The sequence below is a fragment of the Equus asinus genome, chromosome 4 (assembly GCF_041296235.1).
Source record: "Equus asinus isolate D_3611 breed Donkey chromosome 4, EquAss-T2T_v2, whole genome shotgun sequence".
NCBI lineage: Eukaryota > Metazoa > Chordata > Mammalia > Perissodactyla > Equidae > Equus > Equus asinus.
In genome coordinates, this window is record NC_091793.1 from 81,117,392 (window position 1) to 81,138,507 (window position 21,116).

Genomic DNA, 21,116 nt, shown 5'->3' on the forward strand with positions numbered 1-21,116 from the left:
AGAGTTTTCCCCTGATTAAGTCAGACCCACCCAGGATAATCTCCCTTTTGATTAACTCAAAATCAGCTGATTTGTCATGTTAATTATATCTGTGAGTTCTTGTCCCCTTTGCCACATACCGTAACCTAATCAAGGGAGTGATGTTCTATCATATTTACAAATCCAGCCCAGACTCAAGGGAAAGAGATTATACAGGCATGTACACCAGGGTACAGGAATCAGACATATTGCAGTTATTTAAGATGAGGAATACAGGGGCCAGCCCAGTGGCATACTGCTTAAGTTCGCACGTTCCGCTTCTCGGTGGCCCGGGGTTCGCAGGTTTGGATCCCAGGTGCAGACATGGCACCGCTTGGCAAGCCATGCTGTGGTAGGTGTCCCACATATAAAGTAGAGGAAGATGGGCACGGATGTTAGCTCAGGGCCAGGCTTCCTCAGCAAAAAGAGGAGGATTGGCAGTAGTTAGCTCAGGGCTGAACTTCCTCAAAAAAAAAAAAAAAAAGAAAGAAAAAACAGATGAGGAATACAAGAGAATTAGAATGTTTTAGGAAGATATTTATGGTCTCAGTTTTTGACATGTTGAGTTTGGGGGTAATTGGGCATCCAACTGAGTGTATCAGTAGGTGGTATAGAACTCAGTAGAGAGATCAGAATTGGAAATACATATTTGGTCGTGATTGGTAGAGGTGATGGTTAAATAATGAGATCATCCAGAGAAAGACTGTAGCAAGAAGTGAACCAAGGACAGGAACAAGACCGAATAAAGCTAGAACATATGCATCTGCACTTCAACCCATATCTCTTGATTCCGGTCCCATATCTCATTATACACCTTTCACTATTCTACTTTCTTCTTGCAATAATATCCTGCTCTCTCTAATTTGTGGTCCACTCTCCTCCCACCTCCACGTCACACTACCTGGAGGTGAGAATCAAGATCTTGCCCAGTGAAAGCCTTTCAGATCACAGCCACTAAGAAAGGTTGACTCTATTATGCTCCCTGTTCCCAGATGGTGAATTGTAAGACACAAAGCCCAGTGAGGGGAGATGGTGCCATCATTAGCCTTGAACTGCTTCATATCTTCTTATCCGAAAGCAGGACTAACCACACTTTTCCTTTCTCCTTCCATCCCAGAATTGCCTATGAAGTAAACAGATGGCACAAATTTGGAATGAAGATACAATCACACATGTCTCTCTCTTAAAACTTTGTTTATTTCAGTAGAAAATTATTGAAGCCACTGTGGGAACATTGTTGAGCAATCTGAGCTGTGATAGTGGAAACAGAAAGTAAATTTGTTAGTACCTTCTGACCAGAATTTCCTCCCTTCTCTTAAATCTCTTTCTTTCAGGTTATATTCAAGAAGAATGTGTCATCCCCTGTCCGTTTGATTGCAAGTTAAGCGACTGGTCTAGTTGGGGGTCTTGCAGTTCATCTTGTGGGATTGGAGTGAGAATTCGATCCAAATGGCTAAAAGAAAAACCTTACAATGGAGGTCGCCCGTGTCCCAAATTGGATCTCAAGAATCAGGTAAAGTGCACAAAGCAAGAAATAAAATGCTAAAAAAAAAATTATCCCTTTCATTATTTCTTGTTGGAATTGAAGTCATTATCTTGTTACAAGTAGCTCATTAAAAGTCACCACAAGTTCAAAAGAGGAGCTAAGAGGACAGAAATTAATATAATGGAATTAGTAATAGAAGCCTTGTCCACTCCTAGGTAATGCTGAGACCACTTTGGTATTGTTAGAAATAATAATGTTATAGAAATTAAATCTAGTTGATTTTTAAATAATCTCGAAGTATAATTTGATTAATCATGATATTATGAAGGTGGTGTGCCTGTGTGTATATATATACACACATACACATGTATATACTTAATAATGCTGGGAGAATGTCAATGACTTTATGGCGATAAATATAATTAGTGGCCTCATCAATATGCGCCAAAGGTGTATTCTCATTTTTCCTTCACCTCACTCCTCATCCTCGGTTTCTTTGTTCTCAGTCTTGCCGGTGTTTCCAGAGCTCTTCATGTCTCTTCTGAGCTAGTTCTCTACATTTCCCCAAAAGTCAAAGCTGTTTTCGTAAATGGAACCTTGAAGGATAGTCTTCCATACAGATGTCTAATAAAACTGCCGTCCTCAGCATTCTTAATTATATTGGAATATTCTTATTGAATGATGTGTCTACTACTACTTGTATTTAGGTATCATTTGTCAATTCAGGACCAATATCTCTAGCTATTTTTTCCTAAGTTTTGATAAAAGACACATAACTCACTGAAAATGAAAAATTGTCATTCCAGCAAAAAATATTTATGTTCTGAGACAGCGCAGAGTATTATGCTAGTCTTGTTTTTTAAGGTTATGTTGTAAAATAATGACCATAATTTCTTCACTCAAAGCATATGTAAAGCTATTGTGGAAAACAAGGCAGAGGATCATAAAAGCAACAAAAAAGTTGCCAGAAAAACACCTCTACAAGTACAGTAGTTAGGTGAAGGGAAGAGCAAGATATGATTAATGAAAACAAGAGGGAAGTAATTAGAGGAGAGAGAGTCTGGGAGATAAGCCTTACTCCAGTACAAAGAAAGGAATAAAACAGGTGTATGGTCAGGAGGAAGACTTTCAAGTGAATACTTTGTATGAGGATGATTTGACCCTCCCCAGGGAATTTTTCAGGCCTTTAAAATGGAAAATAACTGCTAAGCATCTGTAGTTATAAATAATGTATGACAATTCTTACATCTTCTCCTCAAAACTATCAATGAAAGCTAAGCATTTATAACACTAGTGTTAAACACTAATTTTAGTATGCTAATTTTATGAACTAGGGAATTATCAAGAGAATAAAGGACTTCATTTGAACATAGACTTTAAGACTATACTCTCAGTGTGCAAAGGCAAATGTATAGAAATGTGTCTATCAAATTCGAGAGTTTGAATGAGATAAAGGTATATATAAGCCTGTTATAACTCAATGGAAACTTGTTCTAAACACTTAACTGACATGTAAAACTCGTTACCTTAAGAAGTAGTACAAGCTAAAAACTAAGCCCAAGTTCGAGGATAATTTAGATAAATTCCATGGTGAACATTAAGTGAGGGTGGGCCTGTCTGCAGGCGGTCTCTCTAACTTTTGAGTTCAGGAAGGGAATTGTAGCATTCCAAAGACATTTGTTTGTTGTGATGCTCAGAAATGAATCCTAGGATTTAATGATCAGAAATAAATTTAGTACAGAGTATATTCTGATATGAAGAGATCTCAGATCTCTAGTATGTATGTGGCTTAATTAAACTTGAATCAAAAAACTTCACCGCAATGCATACTTTATATTTTAATGTAAGTTAATTGATCAGGGCAATAAATAATAAACCCTTCCTCTCACCTGTAAGTCTGTGAAGGACAAGGTAAATACTGTTGTGAAAAATCCTAAATTTAAAACAAATTCTCCTCAGAGCAATTGGCTTTTCTAAAGCAAGCACGTGTTTACTTGTAAGTATATTTGTGGAAGGCTATCTGTGGTGACTTCATTATATATTCGCTCTCATATAGAATTCCCTTTTTGTGTGTGTGATGTTATACACAGAAATTTGTTTGAAGGTGTCCATATTTTCTTAATTCACCTGAAAATAAATTGAGTTGTCAGGAATTTTCATTATTTAGGAAATATTCCCCAGCTTCTATTATTTATGGCAATTCTTCTTTAGAAGAGACTGCTATTTGTTTCTCTAAGCTGGAAATATGATCTAGTTAGAGGTACACCCACTGTGGCTCTTTTGTAAAGTTCAATTTTATCACTGGCCTTAGGTTATTTGTCTCCTTTCCAATTGGTTTTTAGGTTTAGATTTATTTTCCTATTTTTGAAACCACATTAATACTCTATCATCCATTCACCCATAAGTTAGAGCTTAAAAAAAAATATAACCAAATTATAGCAGTAAGAGACGCACATATCTTTAGTCCCTGTGCATGAGGAAAATTCAGTATATGTCAGATTGAGCCAAACGTCCTGTTCGTTAAAAAAAATATTGAACTTCCTTATGCGTCTATATATGTTATGCATAGGCCTATGTAAATATTAGCATAGCTGCACATGCTTATTCACTCTCCTTTATCTCTCTTTAGATCATAAGGTCTTTTTGATGTCAAGGGCTGTCTTTCTACTGTTGTGACTCGTTCCAGCCCACACTACACCATCTTGCAGGTTGTCAAATTATATTCATGGAACGCTTCATTTGAAAAGAAACCTTCTCTCTGGATGCCTGGGTGGCTAGTTCCCTAGGAAAAAAAAAATTTATTAGAACTTTGGTCTCTTATGCTGTGATTTGTCATTCAAATTCTCAAAAACACGAGCTCTTCTGGAAGAAAGAAATAAGAACTTCCAAACTATTATTGCCCAAAGAGTCTTTCAAGATTTGCCTGAAAAATCCTGGGTGTTTGGATCCCCGTTGAAATCTAACTCAGTGATATAAATAGAAAGATTGGTATTATGTACACAAGCTCATAAAGTGTTCTGAATCTGTTAGTGAAATCAATATTTATAATGTCTCATAAAAAGCCTCCCTTTTAAACCAGAACCTATCAACATGATAGCTCTTTCTCTAGAAGTGCTGAAGTGACAGCAATATTTGAGTGGCTTTCTGCTAAGAATATTTGTGATGCTAAATAGCTCAGGCATGCAGCATACCCAAAGCTCTTATCTGGGTGGAAAACTTCTAAATAGTTTACTGGATTATCAGGTCAGTTGGCTGATGCCCTTGACTCTGCTGTGCATAATACAATACATATTTTAATTTTTAGTCTATAATATGTTGAGTGGATTTAAGTGCACTTTTACTGTATATTTTTTATTTTGAAATTCTGCTTAATAGGAGATTGAATATGGGGCATTAAACCTCCATTGGTCTTAACATTTTCCTTTATGAGTTATACAACTCAAGACAAGCAAGTTCCAGGAAATTATATTTTGTTTATAAGTTGCAAATCTGTGTTCACAGTGTGTTTGAATAAAAATCTTACATTAAGATTCATTACCTATACTTTTTTAAATGCATGCTGTCTATTTAAATACATTTTTGAAAGAGCTTTTGTTATGTTTGCAACTGAATGTGAGGATATAAATTAAATATGTGCATTTCCAGAAACAATTGCTATTTTAAAGATGTGCCTTCTACCCAAAGAGAAGTGGGCTAAATTTGGAAATGATGAGTATAATGCATTTTATTTTTCATAGCAGAGTAATAATGTTTTAAAGAAGACTTTCTTTCCAAAGATATATACAGATATATTTTAGCATAAACATTTCTTCCTTAGAAAAAGACTTTTGGATGAGAAAATGTTTCTATGGAGAAATAGCTTATGCTCATTTTAATACTGCTTCATTAATTATTAGCAGCATATTAGGATGTGGAAATAGGATAACTGTCATTCTATCTGAATGTTTGTTTACCCAGAAAAATATGGCTCCACTTACGGTTTAATTTGATTTAACCAATTTTGGCCTCTCGCTTCTTTTCGACCACCCCGACTCCCTCATCCTAACCTAGTCCAGATCATTCCTGGCAGAGTCCGCTCACTTTGGACTTAGTACTTTGGCAGGAGCCCCAGACTGTAATGAGCAAGAAGGCATCTCGAGCATTAATATGGAAGGCAGCCCAAGCTTATTCATGATTAAGTACATTCAGCTGTACTGTTCTTGCATGGGGCAGTGGGGGTGTTTGCACCTTTGATAAGAACTTGCTTTAAGTATGAAACATCATATGTCATAGAATTAAGGGATGCAGAGTGATTTATTCCTCAGGGTTATTTGGGAGGATTTAACAGAGACAAAAACATTTCGCCTCTCCCCAACATAGTAGGTATTATACCACAGCCCAGGTACACCGCACCCCATCTCAGAGGCAGCATGAAATGCCTCCTCAGGGCTAGTATTCTTCCATTTGTATCCTTTATGCCTGTCTGCCAACCCAAGTTCCGTGCTCTCAAGTGACATTGCACTAATTGAGCTGCGTAGAGCTCAGAGGAGAGGCAATTTTTCTTTTTTCTTCTTGCCCTGTCGCCATCACCAAGAAAAATTGTTTTTTCTTCTCAAGAAATTCCTCTTCCCGCCACATTTGCGTCCACACATACCCTACTCTTGATCATTCTAAAGTAATACCCCTCAGGCTTGTTAAAATCTTTTGAAACTTTGATCATTTTTCTCGAGAGCTGCCAGAATCACTCGTGAGAAGCAATTTTCCTATACTTGATGTCCACTCTGTCTTGCATTTTACTGTGTTTTTAACACTGAGTATTGCTAATCTGCATATATTCAAACTCACTTTTAGTTTTTATTCAAGATGTTCCTATGTACCTCTAGGATGTTTCCTACTAGGCTGCCTGGGCAAACGTCCGTACTGCTGTCCCTAGCAGAGTTTTCGGGATTAGCTGGGGACAGCTGTCAAATTGTAAAGCAGGCCAATTTTGTCAGATTTTGTCTCTGGAAATCTTTCAACATGCCCCCATTCTTCATATTATCACTAGCCCCTTAATTCCTGCAATATTATATTATATAACATCAGCTTCAACAGGAAATCGCATCATCTATGTTTGCAATTTTGCAAAACTGTTGTCTTAACCAAGTACTTCAAGTACAAGTTCTCAAGTTCTTTTCTAGAAAAACTATTGGCAGAACTACTTTTCATGCCTTTCCTGAATCATCCTGTCATTTAAGCTGTAAATACAGAATGGAAACTTTCCTCCTCCCTTGAGGAATTGAAGGAGTATAGATCGGACTTTAACCACAGGCATTTGGTTATACCTAAATATGCTCATTAGGAAATTCAACCGTGAACTGAGAGTGTAGCACCTTCTAAAATGTAAATAAATAAGTAACTTGCTTAATATCTATTTAAAAATAAGATTCTAGATGGCATACGAATTCTACAGTTCTTTCTGTTTTATTGAGATATAACTGACATGTAACATGGTGTTTAAGATATACAATGTGTTGATTTGATACATTTATATATTGCAATATGATTACCACTATAGATTAGCCAACGCATCTCTCATGTCACATAGTCCTCGTTTCCTTTTGGTGATGAGAATAATTAAGAGAAGTTTATTGTACAATATTGTTGACTATAATCACTTTGCTGTGCATTAGATCTCTAGGACTTATTTATCTACTAGGTGCAGATTTGTACCCTTTGGATTTTTCAAGCTTTATCCCAATACTAAATTATCAGAAAGCAAGTTATGTAGATCTGACTAGATCCTGTGATAGATTGCTGCAGAAAAGCATTTGTTGAATTTATTTTTTTCTACATAACTTGAGTCAAGAAAAAAATAGTCTCTCTTAGAAGCTTATCTAAATCTTTTGAAATCCAGAGTTTATTGTTTCATAACCTTCACTGATCATAAGAATAGAAAAATCACTGTGGATGGGGGGTGGGCTGGAAGTTTGGTATAAAAACAGTTTCCCAGGCTGCTGCTCTGGAGCCTGTGGTCAGGACAGTTATAGTGGATCCTGGAATGTGCATTTGTTGACAAAGATTTGTTTTTGCTGGTTCTTCTGATTAGGCAAGTTGCTGAACACTGCCAGAATTGAGATTCTTGGCACTGAGGGTACCGTTTCTGCTGAGTTCATCTCTGCAAAAGATTTTCTCTGCAGTTGACTTAGCCTGCCCTTCTTAATCTAAACAAGGAACACAACTACTATTTGTTTGCTAATCAAAGCAAATCTGAGAGGACCCTCCCGTTGTACAGAAGAGGAGACTAAGGCTTAGAGGGACGTAATTACTTGCCCAGCTTCACCCACTGAGCGTATAGAAGGGGTTAAGAGTCAATCAGATCTAAGTTCAGCGCTGACCTGCTATCTACTAGCTGTGGAAACGAGACAATTATTTAACCTTTGAGTCTCAATTTCATAATCTGTCAAATGGGTATAACAATGACTATCTCGTAAGATTGTTGTATTAATTAATATAAGATGAAAATAAATACAATCTTCGTACATCATTGTTTGATATATAGGAAGTGCTTAGAGTCGATATATGTTAGGTAGGATTATTTTTCCTTAGTCTCTAGCACATGATTTCTGTTTGCAATTCAGTTTGCTTTCACCTGTACCATATTGCCTTTTAGAACGAAGTCGTGTAGGTTGCTTCTCTTTTTACATTTAGCTACTGGAACATTTTGAAGTCAAATATTTGGTTGTAGTAACTCAGCTTAGATGCATAGTAAAAGCTACTGTCATTTGCTTCCTGTATGGGAAGACTTTTATTTTATTCCCAAATATCTTATTCAGCATTGCATTTTTTTTCTAGTGGTAAAAAAGGAATATAACTTTTTACATATTTGTAACTAGTTTCCTATGAAGTTGTAATTCTTTGGATTTTTTTTGTATGAACATTTTTATTAAGGAATATAACAGAAAGATACACAAATCATCATGGGTAGAGCTCTATGAATTTTCACAAAGCAAACCTTCGCATTCAGTTAGCACCCACGTCAAGAAATAATATGTCATCAACATCTCAGGTGCCCCTCTCTGTGCTCCACCTCCTTCGCTACCACCTTCCTCTACCAAATAGAACTACTATTCAGACTTCTAACACTATAAATATTTTATCGTTTAAAAAACCTTACATAAATGGATTTCACACTATGTACTCTTTTGTGTCCGCCTTTTCCTCAGCATTACATTTGTGACATTTATCCATCTTGTGATGCATAGCAATATTTTGTTCATTGTTTTATGTTATATTTTGTGTATATCCCATTATTTTATTGTATTTACCACATTTTATCCATTTTTAATGTTGAAGGATGGGTATTTGGGTTGTTTCCAGTTTGGGGCTATTAAAAATGACACTTCTGTGACCATTCTTGTCCATGTCTTTTGGTGCTCACGTGTGTGCATTTCTGTTGGGTACATACCTAAGAGCAGGATTCCTAGGTTATAAGATATGCATATATTCAACTTCAGTAGATAATAGGCATTTCATTTTAAATTACTAAACAGATCTTACTAAATATAGACAGTACATAATTCCAGTTAAGTTGAAGTATGACCTGTCAGACACCATGAAAAGAGGCGTGAAAGCCATATGGATGTGTTAACTGTTCATCTCAGCAATTCTCATATCACAGTATCTCAGATACTACTGTCAACTCCCAAGTGATAGCTCTCTTCCCGAAGAGAACAGGTGCATGAGCACTATCTTTTTGTTGATTCTGCTCACCTCTCTCCTACCAACCCTCATAACCATCATATTTCCTCTGCCTCTAATCTCCCTTCCTCCCTCCACTCTAGTCCTCATACAGTAGCCTCAGTGAACTGTCTAAATCACAAATCTGGTCATACATAAAATCTTTCACAGGTCTCTTGTTACCTTCGGGATGAAATACAAACTACATGATTCCGTTTATAAGACATTTCATGATCTGGCTCCAACCATGTTTCTCTGAGCTCAGAGTCATGTTCAAATTAGCAAGGCCCTGTGGCCAGGGAAGCTGCTGATGAGTCAGGAGGAAGGGGCCACTTCTTCCTATCTTCTCATCAGCCGTCATACAGGCTTTTTCATAAAGAATGAGAGCTTCATATTCTCAGGCTGATCATGTCTATCAATTGATTGATGTCTAATATGGCATCTTTTAATAGAATTGCCTTTCATTTTATGTCACCAAACATTCTTTAATGAAAATAGATATTTGGATTTACATGATTGCCCTTTCTCTGGAAGCTGCTCATCAAATTCCCTTACATTGGATTAAAATCATGCTCTACTGCCATTTAGATATTGACTGCAACAGGAAGATGGGAGTTGTGGCTTGCTTTCTTGAAAAGAAATCTCTTTGTCTTAGAGGACAACATAAGGGACACTGTTCTTATCACCTGTGCTGAAAGTAGGTATGGAACCAATTGCAAAATTCACCTCCAAAGAATGTTCCCAAAGAGAAGACGGGTTGTCCAAAGCCATCTTCCATCCTAGTGGACAACAGTCTTGTCACTCTTAGAACTGAAGGTAAATTAATTTGAGTAGTGATATTAGGAAAGAAGTTTGAATTGATCTGACTTTCTAACGTGCTGTATGTCAAATGGGGGCCAGCAGAGACCATGTGTCATAAATCAGAATGGCAATAACACAGAGTAAAATTGCTGTTGCTTTTCTCTGTTTGGGGAGCAAAGGAACACAACGGTGTTGTATTCATCATTGGTCCAAAATCTTATATTTTGTTCATTTAAAAGGGCATTTGATACTTGCATAAGTGTATTTTTTTATATTTCTAAAGCTTTGGATTTAAATCCAAAGATTTTAAATCCTACCTGACCACTTGTTTAATACTATATTCTGCCTTCCCTACACCTCCACTCCTCCCATTTACCCTACCTTGGTTCTCCTTTTCAGACTATATGATTTCCTCATTTATTTTTCATTTTACTCTTTGGCTATCTCTCCCCACTACCCCCAAGATAGATATACTACCCAGTTCCTGATGAGCGCCTTGAAAGTGGATAATGGTGTTGTCTTAGGTTGGGTTCTTCCAGATGCAGAGCCTGAGACAGAATTGGAGAACAAGAATTGTTTATCATCTGTGGAGAACACCATTAAGAAAGTGAATAAGAAGTGCTACAAAGAAGGGAAGAAACCAATAAAAGCCAGGTACCATAGTGGCCTTTGGAGCTTAAGCTTGTAGGGAACTCTGCAAAACTGTGCAAAACACATGCCCAAGATTTGTCAGACCTGAAGGGCCAGGGAAGTAGGATATTCATAGGAAAGTTTCTGAGAGTCTCTGGTTAAGGGGAATGCTAAGTCTATGCACTTTGGGCTAAGCATAGGCAGGCTTCCTCTGTTCTGGAAAAGGCTTACGGGCACAAAGATACAGATACTGGCAGTTGTAATTTGGCCAGAGCACAGTGAAAGGTTGCTACTGATATTAACCTGGAGGGATATTATACTGGATTTAAAGTACCTGGAACCATTGAAGTTGCTCAATTGGTAATTTTTTACCAGGGGTAGTATAATTTCTGTGTTGTCCATGTGATAACAAGAAGTCCACTTTTTTCCAATAAAAACGTAGTTCACTACAGCCCAGTGGTCAGTTAGAGGTATATTTTGAGTAGTTTGCATTTGGGATAAAATAGATTTATAATCATCTGGCTGCGTAGTCTCATCTGGTCTGCCCTGAAATTGGTTGCATGCCCTTTGTGGATGTTGGACCAAGGTGATGGGAAAGAGTAAATCTGGTACAGAGACCAAGCTTCGCCCCAATTCATGAGATAGAAATAAGATCATTCAAAGGGCTTCAGAGCAACCCTATGTATATCCTCTTTTTTCCCTTTAGGAGCTGTGCAGAATATTGTGTCCTTTTCTCTATGACTGCTACCAAGTACAGTTTTCTTTGCCTAGAAGTAGGTATAAGCAGGAGGCAGAGTAGGGTGGGACTTGCATGTGAGACTTGTGGGTGGCATTCTCCAGGCATGAAAGAAGAGTATCTGACCGAACATAACTGAGATGTTCCAGGACAGTCGTATGTTAGAATAATAGACAGTTCAAGTTAGGAAGAAACTTAAACGTATCTAATCTACTATTTCTCAATTATGACTGCACATTAGTTTATTCAAGAAGCTTGATATTCCTGCTTCCCCACCCAAGCCAATTAAATCATAATTTATGCTGGTGGGATACAACTGTGTTTTTAAAAATCCCCAGGTGATTCTATTGTGCATCCAGGACTGAGAACTACTGTCTAATGTAATGCCATCATCTTGCAAATGAGGTAACCAGCGCTCAGGCAGGTGACTTGACACCCAATTATTGACTAGAACAGGGGCCGTTTCTCTCAGTCCATTGTTGTTCCTTCCTTCTTTGAACACCTCTTCCATCCAAATGAACCTAAGTGCAGTAAGAAGCATCGCTGACACGGATGTGCACTACATGCTCATTATTCTCTTAGGAAGACAAGTAAGGGGCATTCTAACCTCATCCTGCCACAATCCCTCTGACAGCGACTCTCCCTGTGCCGCTAAAGGCAAATGGTCTTTACTGTGAGCAAGTGAACTCTTTTGCGAGAGGATTTAACTGAAAATGTAACCTCCAACAACTGCCTTTTTCTGGGGCATGAGGGGACTTACCTGGTAGCTGTGCAGATACTCCTGATATGTAGAAAAACAAATACAAGGTATCCCATGGCCCCACGGTTTGGGGTGGTATGATGTGGTAGTAAATGTGCTTTGCTTTGCATCATTCAACAAATATTACACGTGTGTCCTTGTGCCAGGGACATTGGGAGGAGACATATAGAAATGTAACACAGCAGGTAAAATGACATAAGCATATAATGTGGACAGGGACTTCTTAGCAACAGTAATTTGTTAATGAGCCCTGGTAGCTTTCAAAAAGAGAAGAGATAATGATAAAATGGAATTTTAAGGTACAGTCATTGCTCGGTATCCATTGGGGACTCGTTCCAGGAACCTCCGCAGATACCAAAATCTACGGATACACAAGTTCCTTACATAAAATGGCATTGTACAATAATACATGTAGTCGGCCCTCCATATCCTCAGGTTTGAATCCTTTGGATATGGCGGGCTGACTGTAATTGTAAATGTTTTGAAAGGCAACTTTAATTCAGTGAACCTACACCATTCATTCATTCTTTCATTCATTCAGCAAACACTGAGAATGAATGATGTACTACGAGGAGATATTGATGAAGCTCATTTCAATGCCACTGCTCAAGGAGTTTCCACTGAGAACTTGAATTCCTGGAAATTTGAGTGAGTGGTTGGGTACATTGAAAGTACACATGATAATGCTCTAGATGCTCGTGGCATCAGAACTGCTTTATCTTCTTCAAATATGCATGAAACCAGTTTGGGCTCCACAGCAAAATTGCCTTTCCTCACCTGTATTGGAAGATTTGCAACTAACAGGACCTTCAACCCCAGTTGACTGAAAAAATAAGGAAATACATTCTTCATGTAACAGGAAACCCAGTGGCAATGCAGGATCCAGATTTGGTTGGTTCTGTCGCTCAGCAATGTCACTGAGGACATCGTTTCCTTGAGTAGCTCTGCTTTGTTATCTTCAGTGTGGGTTTCATCCTCAGCTTGTTAGCAAGATAACTGCCATCAGTAGTTTCAGACATAGCAGTGACCAGAAGAATAAGAGTGTTTCTCTTTTGGGAATCTTAGGAACAATAACATTTCTTCAGAGCCTCCCCGGCTCCTCTAGAAGACTTCACCTCACAAGTCATGGACTCAAGTTGGATTTTGTGTCCATTTCCCAACTAATCACTGGAAGGACTCATGGGATGAACTTGATTAGCCCTAACAAGTACTTTTCAACCTTTTAAGCTTTGTCACACATATGAAAGTCTCTCTAATGTCCACCTGGCAAACAGGGATACGTGTTCAAATCTGCTTGCAGCAGGAGTGAATGGCCTGAGACCCTAGGCTATGTGGGATGGTAATGTCAATGTCTCAGGCACACCTGAAATTCACCATGAGATGCTGGTGTGATAGGGCAGTGCTTCTCAAACTTTAATGTGCATATGAATAATGTGACAGATCTTGCTAAAATGCAAATTCTGATTGAGTAAGTCTAGGGGAAAGGGGATAGAAATTGCAATCCTAACAAGCTCCCAGATGGTGGCAAAGCTGCTGGTCTGCAGATTAGACTTTGAGATGCTAATGCATACCAGTTTATGAGCTCTTTCCTAGACTAATCACCTGGGGTGAAATATGTGTTGGGTGAACAAAAATGTCTACTATATACTCTTAAGTTTATTCTCTTTTTGACATTTAATTTGATAAGAATATAACTTTAAGTAACAATTTGAGCCTTACATTGAGGTAGAAAAATTAAGTAATGTTTTTAATTGAATATCAAAAAATCTTTTTTACCTTAAGTAATACTTTCTCTATGAGGACATGAATTACCTTGACTGGGGCTCTTCTGTGACACTTCTCTTTTTGGCAAGGGCATCATTCCATTTTGCAATATTTTAGTGCCTTTCTCCATATGCTAAATAAGCAGACCTCAAATCAGAGAAACAATACGTTCAAACACCACATGTCTCTCCTTCTGTTTTCCCTGCCCTGTGTAGCGCATGCAACTGTTTCTCAGGTTTTTCACCAATAATTTAAAGGCATACTGGAATAATGCACATATTGGTGAGGGATCATAATAACACTAATGAAGGAAGCCAAGTCTAATATTTCCTTTGGATTCCTCCAGAATGTTTCAATTCAAATTAAACCTTGTATAGACTATTCAACATTGTGACGCCATTTGGTAATGCGAGTAACAATAGCAGATGGCAGAATAACTAGAGCTGAATATCATTTTGTGTGAAAGTGAAATAAGAACCTATATTATGGAAAAGAAATTTCAGTGAAAATTGTTCATTTAAGGAGATTTCTATATTTAGATTCAGAAATGTTGCTTTAAAAATTTTGAAAAGCCCCTGAGGGATGAGAAATTCAGAATAGGTGAAGGTGGAATCGTAGAAAATGTAAAGCAATGAGACTCAAACACTTAGAGTTCAGTTTAATAGTACATACCCGTGTAGTTATTTGCTAAGATTTTTGCATTTTGCACATGTCTGTTTTGGTTCATCCTGAGACTTGAGGCTGCTAGAAGGTATCTATCTTGTCTTCTGTTGCCATCACAATTCTTCCAAGGGCTGAGCACTCACAGGCATGTCACTGAAAGTCCGTATGCTTTCATAACAATTTAAAAGAAGAAGAAGAAAAAAAGAAATGTTCTGGAGGCAAGTGGATTTTTTATGTATGGGGATAGAACTTCTGACATGGTGAAGGTGTGACATTCTTTGCTCTGAGTAAATTATGAGTCATTGGAGAATAGCCCAAGTGCTATAGATTGAATTTACTCCCACCCAAAATTCATGTGGAACTCTAATTCCCAATGTGATGGAGGTGGGGCGTTTGGGAGGTGATTAGCTCCTGAGGGTAGAGACTTCATAAATAGGATTAGTGCCCTTATAAACCTGAGACCCAAAGCGGTTGATAGACCCTTCCTCCAAGTGAGCCAGGAAGCAGGCTGTCACCAAACACCAAATCTGACACCACCTTGATCTTGGACTTCCCAGCCCCCAGAACTGTAAGAAATAAATCTCTGTTGTTTATAACCTACCCAGTCTATGGTATTTTTGTTACAGCGGCCTGAGCTAAGATGGTTAGCATATGTATTTAGATACTTTGTGTTCAGATTCCATTTTTAGCTTACATTTACTGCCCTTATGGCTTCATTATGGTGTTTGACTTTATCACTCAGAGGTAGCAACCAGACAAGCAGAATCACGCCCTGGGGTATGGAGTAGGAGGGGAAATTTTGATTCAGTCATTTTCCTTTGTCGGTGTGGTTCATTCTTCTCTTTTTTGTGAAAAAGAGGTTGCAGCTTTTTGTTGAAAACTGAGTTGCTAACTTTATATTTGTCCACTTTTTTAAAAATGGTGATTTTTCTACATGTAGTGACTTAAACCATGTCTATATGAAGTTGAAACAAATGACGCATTCAATAAAGTCCACAGAAAAGAATCCATATAAATGGAACATTTGGTGACCTGAGTATAGACCTACCTGGATTCTCTTATTTTTCTCCCCTTGGAATTGCAAGCAGTAGAATCAAAGTCCTCTATATCTAGGAAACCAAACCAGAAAGATAATTGAGTAAAGTACTGAATAATTCCCTGGAAATAATTGGTCAAGTTAGTTATTTAAAGCTAAATAGGGATAGCAAAGAACTAAGAGAGAAAAACTGAATATAAACAGCTTTGGAATGTAAAAATGAAATATGAACATCTTGAACTCAGTATATGATCCTCTTTGCATAAATTGTTGCCTGTCATTTGAAATGCACATTATTCAAAACTACTGAAAAATCTGTTCTGTCTTATTACTTAATTAAAAGTAAGCTATGAACATTTTCAATCTTTATATAATTTATATCATTTGCAAGTCATGAATTTCCCATAATTCTCTTGGCCTTAATCATCAAAAAAAGTATTGCTATGCTTAAATACAATTGCTGTGCATCTTTTCTACTCTCTAGCAGGTGTTACAAAAGAAACTATCACAGCTGGTGAAAATTGGTATTCAAAAGTATAAAACGTGTCAGTGAAATGATTAATTTTCTGTACTTAATGTCCTTGATTCTTGAAAACCTTAAACTTTCTTCACAGTGAGGCCAGTGGTTTCATTGTCTGGTTGGCAATGGGCAGATGATAATGTTCTGCTCTATTTTACTTTATGATGAACCAAAGAGGACTGGTTGTTTCTCTAATGAGTTTATAAGAGATGCTTCGATGCTGACACATTAGCTGCATTCCTTGGACGGCTATGATGAGGAAGTGAAAAGTAGTTTTAACAACTTGCTAAAATTATCACCGTTAGAGTGAATGAAGCACTAAAATATATATACCAGATGTTTAAAATGGTTAGATTTTGGAGAAAACATACAATTAATTTACATTTTAGTGCTAAATACAAATTTTAATTTATTCTGATTAACTACTTTATAGCCCATCTAGAATACCATTTGAAGGAGTTATGTAAAGGCTATAAAAGAAATCATAATCAAGAGATGACACTTTATTGGCATAGAAGCAGAAGAGTTTCATGCCTAATACCCATATTGCTCAGAAGGGTTCAAGTTTCACTTGCCCAGAATCTGTTATTGAATAACAGGCCTGGAATCGATATGGGAAGCAAATTAACTCACTTAATTACAACTTGTGCCAGGGTTTAATCCCTCCACAGACCAGGTAAGTTGTTCTAGTCTACATACTTTATAGTTGGCTGCTGTCAAGTCACCATGCAAAAGCAAAAACAGGTTTCTTGTTAAACGTTATTATAAAGGGAACTACCTAGGCGAAAATTGATAGTTGAGCTCCAAAGCTTTCCTATAGAAGAAAAAGCATTTGAAGGTATGAATGCTGCTGAGATAACATGTTCAACCGTCCTAATATAGTGTCTGCCTTTGTATTAGACTTTCTATAATAGTAGCTAATATTATTAACATCGTTGTTAATCATGATGCTGGTGAGGATTCTGGGAGAAGGTCTTTGGAAGCCCCGCTGTATTATAAACTTTCTTCAAGTCCAGATATTATAGCCTGGAGGTTCATACACCTATAGGTTATTTTGACTGTTCAGTATTTGCTACGAGCTGTCAATTTTTTGATTAGTTGTCAAAATTTTAAAAAGAGGAATTTTTACATTAAAATTTGGATTCCTTTCATCTCTAAAAATCAGAACATCTCGCAAATTTCAGGTAAATTTGAGAATGCCTGTCTTCTTTAGAAAGAATACACCAGTGTAATGGCCATCTTCCACCCCTCTCCCTTACGTCTAGGCCAAGCATCAATAGCCAGGCTCATCTCTTAATATTTGTGAGCAGGGAAGAGAATACAAATAGATAGCCACATTTCATATGTTTCAGTAATTAAGGTTTTAAATCAAGGCAAAGAAATCTGTTATGTAAAATATGTTGTATCCTCCTACCTGAACAAATAAACCTTCATAACAACCCTGATGGCTAAATTCAAATTTGGGATTCTCAAATTTCGGAGGTGGAATGTGGTGCCATAGGGAGAGACAGTCTCCAGCCTGTGGCTTGAGCTCCTGCTCCTCCAGCCCCTGCTCTGTCCCTTGTGCAAGCTCTATCCACTGCAGACAGACACCCCATGCCCACTCTTCAAGCTTAGGGCTACTTTCGTGGGAAGAGGAGTACGGTCCCACTCCTCAGGAAGACAAATCTAGAGAAGAGGCTCACACAAGTCATAGAAGCAGCTCTGACTCATTTCACACGGAATTCTGGGGTCCAGGGTTCGTGGAATGTGGTCTAAGAGGCTCTAGAAGAAGGCGGAAAGCAGGCTGCTGGTGGGCATATCCCCTTGACTCTGCAGGTTCTTCACCCACAGGGAAGAAGTGCAGCTGGAGGAGCGCCAGAGAGGATTTCTCTGTGCTGAAGGGAAAGCCAGACGGCAGTACTCTTGGTGACCGTTTATCATGAGATTTGTGCTACTGCTTTCCTATGGTAGCTTTAGGATGAAAGCATTATTTTGGGAATTCAAGTCTCCATCAAAAATAATAACATGGGGGCTGACCCCATGGCCGAGTGTTTGGGTTCGCGCGCTCCGCTGCAGGCAGCCCGGTGTTTCGTTGGTTCGAATCCTGGGCACGGACATGGCACTGCTCATCAAACCACGCTGAGGCAGCGTCCCACATGCCACAACTAGAAGGACCCACAACGAAGAATATACAACGATGTACTGGGGGGCTTTGGGGAGAAAAAGGAAAAAAATAAAAAAACGATAACATGAATGATAGAAAAATAATGTAGAGTGTTTCAAGTAATGGAAAGGGCTTAGTGTTTAGATGGGGGTTATTTTACTCATTTATGTCACGTTCCTAGAATCTGCAGGTGTTTGATTTGGAGGCCCTTGTTTAGCCATCTTCTCCCTGCCCACGTTGTAGTGTTTTGTTTATAGCATGTAGTAGCCGCTCATGAATATTAATTGCTTGTTTTAATGCCAGAGTGTGAGATTTGTGGAATACATATTAAAGTATTTCAATTGAAATGGGAAAGAAATTAGAGTTTCATCTACAAGCCTTTTTGGAAAGTGCCCTTAAAACAGGGCCTCTCAAATTGTCTGGTTTGGGAATCCTTTACGTTCTTAAAAATTAATAAGGATTCCAAAGAGCATTGTTTATATAGGTTACATCTATGTTTATTATACTCAAAATTTAAAGTGAGAAGTTAAAAAAGGATTTATTTATTTTAAAGTAATTAAAATTAAATCCCTTACATGATAGCATTAATATGTTTATAAAAAATAACTATATTCTAAAACAAAAAAATAGCTTTAAAAAGTGGCATTGTTTTGCATTTTGCAAATTTCTTTGATATCTGCATTCAGCATTTTGCAGTAGGTTGCTTTAGTGAAGTTTATGAAGAAATTCCAGCCTTACGCAGATATATAGGTAGAAAAAGGAGGAGTATTTTAGTAGACCTTTTTAGATAACTTTGGATAGTCTTTGATAATACGCCAAATCTTAACAAGTAGTAGTTTTTCAGTTTAGTTGAAATGTGGAATCTGAAATCATAACAATCCACTTTTTCTTTTTGGTGAGGAAGATTTGCCCTGAGCAAACATCTGTTGCCAATCTTCTTTTTAAATTTTCCATAACGAAGATTAGCCCTGAGCTAACATCTGTGCCAGTCTTCCTCTATTTTTTGTATGTGGGATGCCTCCGTAGCATGGCTGAAGAGTGGAGTAGGTCCACACCAGGGTTCCAAACCTGTGAACCTGGGCCACCGAAGCAGAGCACGCAGAAGTTTAACCACTCAGCCCCAGGGCTCGCCCACAATCCACTCTTTATACTCTGTTACATTAAAATCCATTGGGCTATCTGGCAGTTTGAAAGAATCTTTAACCCATGCATGATTTTGTAACTCCATGAGTTGGTCATTTGGAATATATTTGTCGATTGAGTTATGCTCAAATAGTGACATATTGCACTATACAGTATCAAAAATTCGTATTCATTAATATTACCACCAATCTTATCAGAAAAGTCCTTAAGTATTGGGAAATGCCCAAGCTTACAGTGGCAGATTCATGTTTTCTAGAATTTTAATTTTCACTTACAGCTTGAATTTTATAACTGCAAACAAATACTGTTAGTTGTTTTACTTAGAATGACAGACTCACTTCATTTTTGAGAAATTATCTGCTAAATATTTGTCTATATAATCATATTTTGTCTGTAATACATTATTTTAAGTGAAAATGTTCTTCCGTGATCAAAGGAGCTAGTTCAGCTTGCAACTCAATTGCACAAGTGTCTTTTCTCAAGAGAACTATCAAACTTCACTATGCAGTAGAAGTGCATTATGTACACTTCAAAATTAATCAGGCAGAATATCATAAAAGTGTGTATCATGTGTGTAGTGAAGAATACAAGGACTGCTAGTTCAATTTTGTGCCAGTTTTTTATTCATTTTAGTTACCAGCAGTCTTACCCACAATTGCTTTTGCATCGTCATTACAAATGTCTTCAGAGTTAAAAAAAAAAGTGACATCTGTATTATTATGAAAGTCATTTTGACCTATAGACCCTCTGGAAGTGCCTCAAGGCCTCCCAGGTGTCCACAAATCACACTTTGAAAACTACTACCTTAAAAGTAGAAGTAGAAGGATGAGTACAGAACTTCCCGAAAAGGAGGGGAGGAGATTAAAGAAAAGCATTTTCTCTTAGGTTTCTCACTTAGTCACAGTAAGTCCATTATAAGACTACTTGAGTTTTTTTTTTAAGAATGCTTACTACCCCCTTTTGCCAAGACATTACAATTTTTATGCTCCTCAATTTCAGAAAGCTATTTTCACTCATAACCAAAATTCTTCTTACTGAAGTTTATGTTCTTACCATGCCATTTACAATTCCTCTCTGTAAATACTGCTCTTAAGTTGCTCCTCAATCTTCTGGGTTTTGGTAAATGCAAGCTTTTCTGAAAACTCGCTTTGTGTGCCATTAATCAGTCTTTCCCCTTGGATTCTTTTTTTCTTATTCCAGGTCTCATTTAAGTCATCAGACCTGGAGGAAAGAAATGGAATGGTTTCAGGTTTTACTTGTCAAAGTTCACTCCCTTGGGTCTGCCTTTTATCTTCTATTTTCTGGCTTTACCAGTGGCTCTTTCTTTCCCCAGCCTCCTAAGGTAGAGACCACACCACCAACTGAACTTAGCTGGGATGTGTGGGAATCTGACAAGATGTGTTCCTTTATTTACCCCTGTAAGCTTTGTGTTAGTTCAAACATCTGGTTCATAAGAAAGACACCCTAAGTGACAGTCAAAATTTTAAAAGAGCTAATTGTACTTTCTTGGTTCATCTTTAGATCTGCTCTAATTAATCAACCTCTCCATTAGTATCATAGGACACAGCTATAAGGGCCTATGCGTGGAATCCAGTAAACATGTCTTAAAACTCATCATCATTTATTTGTTGTTTGATCTTTGGCAAAATAAGCCTTCAGAATCCCAATATCGTGATCACAAATGGTGGTAATAGTATCTACATTATTGAATTAGC

General features: G+C 37.6%; 1 protein-coding gene across 5 annotated transcripts in view; it reads left to right on the forward strand.

Annotated features, from left to right (window-relative positions):
* The window catches only part of THSD7B (thrombospondin type 1 domain containing 7B), a 799,570-nt gene that overhangs the window by 613,793 nt on the left and 164,661 nt on the right, over positions 1 to 21,116 (forward strand). For all 5 annotated transcript variants that reach the window (XM_044768990.2, XM_044768984.2, XM_070507604.1 and 2 more), the window contains one exon: positions 1,353 to 1,531. In XM_044768990.2, the coding sequence (XP_044624925.1) occupies positions 1,353 to 1,531 (179 nt within the window). The remainder of the gene's footprint in view (positions 1 to 1,352; positions 1,532 to 21,116) is intronic.